The sequence below is a fragment of the Coregonus clupeaformis genome, chromosome 17, assembly GCF_020615455.1.
Source record: "Coregonus clupeaformis isolate EN_2021a chromosome 17, ASM2061545v1, whole genome shotgun sequence".
NCBI lineage: Eukaryota > Metazoa > Chordata > Actinopteri > Salmoniformes > Salmonidae > Coregonus > Coregonus clupeaformis.
The window spans coordinates 7,778,520-7,789,187 of NC_059208.1; the positions used below are offsets into that span (position 1 = coordinate 7,778,520).

Here is a 10,668-nt window from a genome sequence, read left to right on the forward strand (position 1 = left end):
TGGCAAACATGGTGCCAAGCAGAAATGAGTCTGAATTAAATCCTCCAACTACAGTATATGGGATAAGTAAGAGACTTATGTGACAGTAATGAAAGAAAAGCTGGCACACAGTGTAGGTTATAGGCTATGCAGCTCCGGTGTGCTACCTTTTCTTTATTTATTATCAATATTTTTTCAGTCCAGGACTTGTCATGTGACAAGTATTTTTACCTTCCCTCTCTCTCTTTCCTTCTCCATCTTCTGCCTCCCCTTGTCGCCCTCTCTCCCTTTTCTTAAGAGATAAGAGTTTGTAGACTGTGAAGTCTGTGGTGTGCTAGCCTAGTTATAGAGAACAAATATAAAGCCGTTAGAGATTTCTTATAGTCTCAGTGTTGGAGTCCTGTGGTGTGACATTACCTAACAAACAGACAGGCAGAAGCTGACTTCCTTCAGGATTGGGGGTGCATTCCTCTCAAGTCTTCTAATAAGAAGACAATAAATTATGTTGATTCATTATGTATGACTGCAGCTTTCTGGCTCTGGAGGAAACATGGGTCATTCCATGGATCCTCTGCAGTCATATCTCTCTGTGTGATTAAAACAAAGTAGGACACAATAACAGTATTGACTATGGAAGATGTTGCACAAAATAAAATACACAGACAACGTGATAAAAACGTTATTTCGTCAAATAAATAGTATAGTCAGTCTACTATGGCCAATACACAGACGAAGGCACAGGCAGTCCTCGAGAGCGCACCGTCGAGAACGTGCATCTGGTTAGTTGGAGCGATATATTGAAGACTTGTGTAATCATCACACACTTCATTCAAAGGCTGACTGACTGATGCAGGTCAAGGACACACTTTTGACTTTTCATCCCCAAAATACCCATATTTTCGATCAATTAAATGTAAACAATAAATGTATATGTTCATTCAATGTTAATTACCGAACTATAATGTTACGGTGATGCTCGTCTTGTCTGCGCTGATGTCTAGAAATCCCTACAACTACAACTACCAAGAGTGCGGAGAGAGTAGTAAACAGCCAATAGAATCGCAGAATTGGCGTTGACGACACATTTAGGGCTTTTTATGCGCGAACTGACCATGCTCGAGCAGAAAATTCGCGGCTAAAGTCTGGCTGTTGAGGAGAGTTTGTCTCACTGTTTGTAAAGGTGGGTGTAATGGTATCCTTACCAAAAATATGATTTAAAGATTTGAATGTTCTAGCTAATCTTGCCTGATTGATGAAAATATTGATTTGTATAAAAAAAACAATTTGGTGAAGTGGTGATAAAATGTGTTACCTCTCAGCTTCAATCATGGCTAAACGCCACGGTGTCTTCGTTTTTCTGGACGTTAACTAACAACCAACCTAGCTAACGTTAGTTAATGAAGATTGTTGCTCAGACATTGTTCATTTTGTGTCTTTCAACAGAGTTTATCTGACTGCTTTAGTGAAAATGGAATGCAATTGTAACAAGAACGTGGGTGGATGGCTGGTTAGCAGCTATTGTTCCATACGGTAACGAACGTTAGCCATCTTTTGATCGTTCTGTTTCGCCTCAGACAGGTGACGAGATGTCGTTGATCAGTGAGTGTTTGTCTTGACGCTAACGTTACTTACTGGGTAGGGATGCACATTTGATAATGGCGCAAATTACTTTCTATTGATTACACGACGTAGCTAGCTAGTAACAAGTCATTTTGCATTTACTAAAATAAATACAGGTCATTGTGACATGTTTTAATGAGCTAATTTGGCCTACTTTGATCAGCCATTCATAGATACTCCTCGATGACTTATGCATTTTGTTTGCAGGGTATTTTGCTAAACAAACGGTGTTTCCATCCATATTTGAAGCTTCCCGTTGCCACTAACAATTATCTGCGTTATTGACGTATAAATTATTACTCGTTGAATGTTCTGGTTAATTATTGTGATTTTTTTTTTTTTAAACCTGTCGTTCAAACGCATTGAACTTGGTGTTGAGTGGCTTCGTGCTAATAACAAAACGGGCGGAACTGCCTGGAGCACGCGCTCGCGCCCCTCTTTGTTTGCAGCTGCTCTCATTGACGTTCATTGCAACCAAACAAAAGCGCCTTTCTTGTGCTGTTACCTAATGTTTTGTTACGACCATGGAACGTTAGCTAGTCTCTTTGTTGTATTGAGAACTAAAGTGTCGCAGGTTTTGATTGCTGCAGGTGTCTCTCTCCCCTCCCTTTTATCCAAGAGAATCAAATTAGGTTAAGTGTATAATGGGCTAGGTAACGAAACATGGAAACACTTCACATGTTGGTATTTATCTTTGAGCTGTTGACAAACCTCCATCTTTGTCTGTGACTTTATCAGCACCACTTCACCGAGTCAAATTACTGTACATGCAAATGTATTTACGAAAACTGATTTTTATTGTATTCTTCTAGCATTTGAATGGTTCAAGTAGTTAACTACGTGCTGTCGAACTTGTTTCCCCCTGTGGTATATAGCTAACGTTAGTGCACTAAGAACAAACGGGTGCACCTTTTGCAGCTTGTTTTGAATGTTTCAATATTCAGACTAGTCTTGTTGGCTTCCGGTGTATATTATAGCTGCCAAATATCTTTGTAGCTCTCCAATGGCATTGTCAACGCCCTGCAATTTTGGTAAGCTCTAGCCTTTTGTTCTAGCCATAGCCTGTTTGTTCATCATGCATACATAATGTCACTGAGGCTGTAGCCAGGCATTGAAAGGGCCTCGCCCATCTACAGTAAAGTGGCTTCTTGATTTAATGTGGATTTCGTAAAATCTAGTATACATGCTAGACAGTAGGGCCGGGGAAATACTAGTATTGCAATATTTTTTTCCATAGCAAAAATGACAACCTGATGTATGTAAAATATTGTGCTTTAGCTTGGAAAATAAATGTGGCTCTGGATGACAACATAATGTTTGATTGCTTCGTGTTTTATTCCCTTGCCACCATACTAACGAGTTGTGATAATGGTATTGTTCTGGCCCTACTACAGTGTTTCATGTGCCATGTAGTTAGCTGTGAATGAATGCCACACAGCTTTTTTTAAATAGGGCGGTGGTTGGTTGCTGTTGAATGTGACCGAAAGATGTCACCACTGAGTGGGCCTGGTTTTGCTTTTTGCAGCTCTGTTTAGTCAGTGTTCCACCTGAACACACAGTGAGGTCTCTCACACTAGAGGGTGCAAGTGCTCTGTGTTAATGATTCAGGCACCTTGTGAAGATGGAGATTTTATCCAGTCCTCAGGGAGTGGGTGTAGCTGGTTCTTCATGTTCAAGGACATACTAATGCATTAGTAAGTGTTGTCACGCATACTTGTTGGGGTCTAGGCCGGGTTACTGTAAAAGCACTGACAACTGTTGATGTGGAATGGGCTTTAGTCAATAAATGTGACACTAATTGATACATTTTCTTCCTCCAGATACATTGACTCTGTCCACTGGTGAAATGGCATCTTCCTGCGGAGGTAAGTTGGGATTTTGAAAGCCATGAAAATAATCGGTCCCCACCCCTCTTCTCTTTTTATCTTAAAGAAGTGAGCAGGTGGAAACCAGTCTAATGATGCGCTTCCACCATATGGTTTTCACCAGTCATGTCTATTCCCATCAGTCCAGATGAGAGGAAGGAGATGATTTTTTTTTTCTTTTTTTTCTTTATACAATTGAGGGAACCTTAGTTAAGTGTGCAGTGGCCCAATTCTGTCTGTGCCCCCCGAATTGTTCACGTCCCTGTCCTGAGACCTCTTCCCTTGTTTCGAAGGCATAGAATTTCCGTTTGCACCCAGACAAGTTCCACATTCCCATAGGAACCTCTGTCGGCATTCCTGTTTCAATAACTGAAATGCATAATTTGTCCCCTCCAGATATTCAGGTTAAGGAGATTGATAAACGTGCGTCTGGCCAGGCGTTCGAGGTGATCCTGGGAGCACCAGGTCCAGACGCCAAGGGAGAGTTCCCCCTTTCTCCCCCCAAGAAGAAGGACCTGTCCCTGGAGGAGATCCAGAGGAAACTAGAGGCTGCAGAGGAGAGAAGGAAGGTAGGTTGTGCTCCAGTTAGACTACACTGAACTTTTTGCCTATAGAGGTGCTCTTGATCCAAAAGGGGTCCCCTAAAGGGAAAAACTATTGTCCAGAAATGACCTTTTTTGACAAAGGGTAATCTACTCTCACCCATGAATTGTAGTGTATATTGTTAGCTAAAAACAAAGGGGGGGACATGTTGATCCTAGCTTTAACTGACTGGCACAATTTTGGGAATTTTTACTAGGGCTGGGAATTGCCAGCGACCTCACAATACGTTATTGCGGTACTTGGGTGCAAAATTAATCTAAGTGACTGGTAGCTTTTCATCTACCTGCCATAGTGGCTGGTGGACTAAAGTTAATTTCCCACCCTGCTTAGGTGCCCATACAATAAGTATTGCGACTCAAGATTTTATACAAATTTTATTGCGATTTGATGTTCTAAACATATTGCTCACTAGTCAGTCATGGAAATAAAAGTTCTGAAAACAAATTGGCTCCCTATTTAAAAGATGGAGAACACACTATAAAGGAAAAATACTGGAGTTTTGGTACAGCCAACTAGTGCAAAAATATTGCGTTATTGTCTATGATATGCTATATCGTCAAATTATGAATGGAGTATTACTTTATTAATCCCAATTTGGGTAATTGTTTTATCAATTTGATCCTTTTTGGACCCCAAGGAAGCGGACTACTATATCCTGACATTTAACTGGATTGATTTGTATTTTTTCCCCCATCACTAGTATTTACACATTTTAACCTTATGCCTTGTTGCCATGACATGCCTCTATGCTAGGGATTTTTTTCTTTCTGCGATGGTCAGGGGGCTGGAAATTGACAGAAAGAAGCCCAAATGGATATGATTTACCAAAATCTGATCCTTTCAATCCTTTCTTACATTTGTATATGATCACATATCTCTATGCTTGGGGAATACTTTGGCACAGATTTCCCAAATTTTAAATCCCTTTGGGCTGATTTGCTGGTGGGGTTTTTAGTCTTATGCCGTCCCGTCCCCCCCAGAACTTTGGGGCCAAATAATCACCACCTGTGGCTCTATGCAGTCTATATATTGTATTACAATTAAAATGTTTTGTAGTTGGATGTCTGAATATCAAACTCCTCTCCCTCTTGCGCCATCCTCCAGTCCCATGAAGCGGAGGTTCTGAAGCACCTCGCTGAGAAGAGGGAGCACGAGAAGGAGGTGCAAAGGAAAGCCATGGAGGAGAACAACAACTTCAGCAAGATAGCCGAGGAGAAGCTTAACCAGAAGATGGAGGCCAACAAAGAGAACAAGGAGGCCCTTCAGGCAGCCATGAGTGAGAAGTTCAAGGAGAAGGTATGTTGGCCTCTATCTTTTACCTGCAGATCTGTCTTGCCATGATAATCGGTGACCCAGCTACCAGTCATTTTCAATGAAGGGAGGACACGAGACAGTGGGGTTGTTCAACATTGCAGGTGACTGCCGACTCCACAAATCACCTTGCATCATAAATAACGACTATTTGTAGATCAGTCACAATTTACCCATGATGCATCATGGTGTTGACGCTCTCGAACATGATCAGTAACTTAATGGCCTGCGCCTAGCTAGCGACCACAGTAACATTTCCAACGTTTATACACATCATGCATGCTGTTTGTAGGACATAAGGGATGGGCATTTGAAATTATTTCAGTATTAGAATAATGATATTTTTTCCCCAGATATCCGGATAGTCAAAATGCATGTTTACAAATATATGTTTTTGGGGGGACTTCAATGGACACTTGGTCGCGTGACGAGAGCCGGTGAACTCTGCTTGTAGGGGAGGGGTGAGGCGGCGGGGGCCGGTGTAACAATCTGTGGCACAGCGGGAGCGAGAGAAGGTAGCCAAACCGACTTGCGTTAGTTAGACAAACTTGTTGCTGCCATAGGTTGTCAAATGTATTTTTATAAAGCCCTTTTGACATCCGCAGATGTCACAATGTGCTTATTCAGAAACCCAGCCTAAAACCGTAAGCAATGCAGATGTAGAAGCACGTTGGCTAGGAAGAAACCTAGAGAGGAACCAGGCTCTGAGGGGTGGCCAGTCCTCTTCTGGCTGTGCTGGGTGGCAATTATAAGAGTACATGGCCATTAAGGCCTGACTGTACCATCTGGTAGTGCCTGTCTGAACTGCATCAAATCGTTGTAAAGAAGCTAGCAAGCTAAAGTAACAAGGGTAATTAAGGCTATTTTGCTGCGCTCCCCGGCCAATGTCTAGAACTCAATTCATATGAGACCGCCTACCTGTTGATTGGTCACCGTAGCCTACTTCTCATTTAGCCAACTTAATTCTACGTTTTTCTATTTTGCATTGATTAGTAATCGCCCGCTTCACTTGCTACACATGGAGCCTCTGACTGTAAAGCCGCTGTGACTCAGACAGTAACAAGCTACACATGTGTAGGCTACTGGAGCGTCTTTTTATGGGGTGCACTCAACTTTTTTCTTAAATGAGTACTCTCCCAAGTAAGTAATCGAATACTAACGTCCATTTGGATATTCAAATAACCATGCCCCATCCCTAAAGGATACACCCACGGGGGGGCGGGATCTCAACGACTTGATCACTTACCTCTGCAAGTGAGTTCAGAGTTGGTTTGGTGCAGTTGGAAGACTTGAGGAAAAAGTTCAGTGTTTTTATTGATTTCACACCAATGGTAAACACCACAATGTCACTGGTCAAGCTCATGACAAATTGGCAACGGGAAAGCGAAAGGAATGTATGCATGTTCAATAATTCACTTTAGAAATGTCACTAATGTTTTGAACTTCTATTTCTTCCCAGGACAAGAAACTGGAAGAGGTGCGGGCCAAGAAGGAAACCAAAGAGGGCGGTGCCGAGACAGAAAACTGAACAGTTCAGTCTATGGGGGGATTGTATACAAGAGGGTTTTTTACGTATCCAAAGATTGATTTATATTTAGTTGATGGCCAGTATTTTTGTTGTTCACTGCCACCCATCTTATGAAGAAAATAAGTTCTCCCCGTTTGTGAATTTAACTTCTCTCCTGCTATAAGTGTACTTGCGATAGTTGTATGTGTGGATATTTGTCTCCTTGTTGCTTCTACGGCTGTCTAAACGTTACTAGCCTTCAAATCCTCTCAAATGGTATTGGAGGAGAGGATCCAAGGTAATTTCCTCAGACCACCAATGAAGCTGTGAAAGAAATTAACAAAAAGAGGACTGAGAAAGCAAGGATTGGACCTCTAGTAACCATTTCATACACAGCCCATTTCTTTGGATATATAGCTTTTTTCATTACAGCTTCTGACCTAATGAAAAATAGCAGTGTATGGACTTGTCCTTTTTAAGGAAGCATGTGCTGTGCATAGGTCCTCGACATGATCTCTCTATTCCATAGTGCAGCTTTGGAATGGTGTCCCTGTGTATCTCACACCTGACTGTTCATAGCGCTTATTGATCACTGGTCGTTAACATATTGATTGGTTTCACCTCTTTCACAGCAGTAGGTGTATCGCAGCTTTTGCTGTTTAGAGATCTGCTAGTCTTGTTCTTTAAAGAACTAAGGCTTTGTCTGATATGTCATCCTTATCCTAATGCACTACCCAAAAGTAGTGCACTATATAGGGAATAGGGTGCCATTTCAGATGCAACCTAAACCTAATCTTTGTGCCGCTGCTGATTTTTTATTTTTTTTTGTTTAGTTTGTAAAGTGGAGGTTTGTCTCAAAGCACATGACTTAGTGCTGTTGTAGGGCCATGAAGTAACTTTGCCAGACTTTTGAATCATCTAGGATGTTACTAGAGGAGTGGGTCTATACATGGAATGCAGAAGAGCAATACGCTTTGGCTTCTTAATAGATGTTACTAGTTGACTTAACTGTAATAAATAATAAAATGGTCAAACGGCATTTCTTCATCCATGCGTGCTTTATTGATTCCTGTGACGCTTCAGATTTCTGCAATTCTTTGAAGACCATCCTTTTAACAGTTAGCTAGAACAGGTTAAAGATGTGGGGATGTAGTTAGCCTGGAATGCAAACTGCTGCTCGGTTTCATTTTGGATTCCATGTTAAGATTTAGCAGCCAGTATTTTTCCATCACCCAAAGGTCAAGAAAGGATGTTGGGCTTAATCTTGCACCTTTTAAATTAACATGATTGTGTAATGGAGTACTATGCACTGGGACCAACTGATGAGCCTAGTATTATGCTTCACTTGGAGTGCATGTGACGTCTAGGGGTGGGGGTTCTACTCCTGGTGCTGTCTAGTGGGGTTTAGGAGGTGAAAGCGCTGATCAGGGACAGTATTCATACTGTATCTTTTTGTTTAGTCTTGTTCAGACTGAAGGGGAAACATTTAATTTCTACTAGAGAAAAGATTTTGCACATTTGCTGCGAACGGTATAGAACTGAAATGCATACTGCCCTGGCTTCATTGGACTGTCTGTCCACTGACAGTCAATCTTCATCTTCTGCAAGGGTGCTAGGATAGCAGACAGATATGCAGCATTTTAGCATGCATCTCAAGTCACACAGTTATGTCCGGCGGCTATCATGGAGAGAGTGTGGACTAAAAACAGTTGACTGCAAAATAGAAACTGCATATTGGAATATTGAACATGGAAGTAGCATAGTAAGACCACTAGGTGGCAATGTTGCACTTTAGTTCAAGAAACGGCATAGGCTAGTCTCACCATCTTTGGCTCTCCATTCTGTCAGGATATCTAAAATATTCACATTCTCCTTGCATCATATTAATCTTGTTTTCCCTTAGATATCCATCTCACCTTATCAACAACCATTTTGTCAAAGGCTATATTAAGAGGTCTGGTAGATAGTGCCTTCAAAAAGTATTCAAACGCCTTGCATTTTTCCACATTTTGTGTTACAGCCTGAATTTAAAATAGATTAAATTGAGATTTGTTGTCACTGGCCTACAGACAATACCCCATAATGGCAAAGAGGAATTATGTTTTTTGATTATTTTTCTAAAACAAATTAATTAAATGAAAATCGGAAATGTTTTGAGTCAATAAGTGTTCAACCCCTTTATGGCTAGCCTAAATATGTTTAAATTGGCCTAACAAGTCACATGTTGCACTCTGTGTGCAATAATAGTGTTTAACAGGATTTTTGAGTGACTACCTCATCTCTGTACCCCACACATAAAATGATCTGTAAGGTCCCTCAGTCAAGCACTGGATTTAAAAAACAGATTCAACCACAAAGACCAGGGAGATTTTCCAATGCCTCGCAAAGAAGGGCACCTATTGGTAGATGGGTAAAAAAACAAACAGACATTGAATATCCCTTTGAGCATGAAGTTATTAATTACTCTTTGGATGGTGTATCAATACACCCAGTCATTACAAATATACAGGTGTCCTTCCTAACTCAGTTGCCAGAGAGGAAGGAAACCGCTCAGGGATTTCACCATGAGGCCAATGGTGACTTAAAAAAAGCTACTGGACAGAGTTTAATGGCTGTGATATGAGAAAACTGAGGATGGATCAACAACATTGTAGTTAACTCCACAATACTAGCCTAATTGACAGAGTGAAAAGAAGGAAGCCAATACAAAATATTCCAAAACATGCATCCTGTTTGCAACAAGGCACTAAAGTAAAAAATGTGCCAAAGCAATTACAATTTTTCTGCAAATCAAACGCATTACGGAGTACTACTCTCCCTATTTTCAAGCATAGTGGTGGCTGCATCATGTTATGGGTATGCTTGCAATCGTTAAGGACTGGGGAGTTTTTCCGGATAAAAAGGAAACGTAATGGAACTAAGCATAGGCAAAATCCTAGAGGAAAACCTGGTTCAGTCTGCTTTACACCAGACACTGGGAGATTAATTCACTTTTTAGCAGGAAAATAACCGTAAACACAAGGCCAAATCTACACTGGAGATGCTTTCCGAGAAGACAGTGAATGTTTCTGAGTGGCTGAGTTAAAAATCAATTGCAAGACCTGAAAATGGTTGTCTGGCAATGATCAACAACCAATTTGACAGAGCTTGAAGTATTTTGAAAATAATAATTGGCAAATGTTGCACAATCCAGGTGTGGAAAGCTCTTAGAGACATACTTAGAAATACTCACAGCTTTAATCACTGCCAAAGGTACTTCTACAAAGTATTGACTCAGGGGTGTGAATATTTATGTAAATGAGATATTTCTGTATTTCATTTTCAATACATTTGCTAAAATGTAAAAAAAAACATGTTTTCACTTCATGGGGTATTGTGTGTAGATGGGTGAGAACCCCCCCCCTTTTAATCAATGTTCAATGCAGGCTGTAAGACAGCAATATGTGGACTAAATCAAGGGGTATGAATACTTTCTGAAGGCACTGTAGGAGAAAAACTGTTACCCACTTTTTATGAGCACTTTCATGAGGTGAAATGGAAAATCTAATCAATCCCTGGATGGCTGACAAAATTCTAGCTAATATTGATCTAATATCAATAATATGACTTGATGAGGCCTAACGTGTAGGCGTTTCTATAGGAATTTATCAAACCCATGTTTTTTCCTTTCGACCCCATGGTAAACTGGAAGATTCTAGGTAATATTCATCTAATAGCTATGGGCTATGTGAACCTGGTGGCCCTATGTGTTGGTGTTTCCAAGAAGTTAGTTCAACTATGGGG

At 40.8% G+C, this 10,668-nt stretch overlaps 1 protein-coding gene across 1 annotated transcript; it reads left to right on the forward strand.

Annotated features, from left to right (window-relative positions):
* Positions 1–1,078: 1,078 nt before the first annotated feature.
* LOC121586538 (stathmin) lies at positions 1,079–7,924 on the forward strand. Its single transcript, XM_041903290.2, has 5 exons — positions 1,079–1,159; positions 3,420–3,464; positions 3,861–4,033; positions 5,172–5,363; positions 6,838–7,924. The coding sequence occupies exons 2-5, from the start codon at positions 3,446–3,448 to the stop codon at positions 6,904–6,906; spliced, it is 453 nt and encodes a 150-aa protein (XP_041759224.1). The 5' UTR covers positions 1,079–1,159; positions 3,420–3,445; the 3' UTR covers positions 6,907–7,924.
* The last annotated feature ends 2,744 nt before the right edge of the window (positions 7,925–10,668 follow it).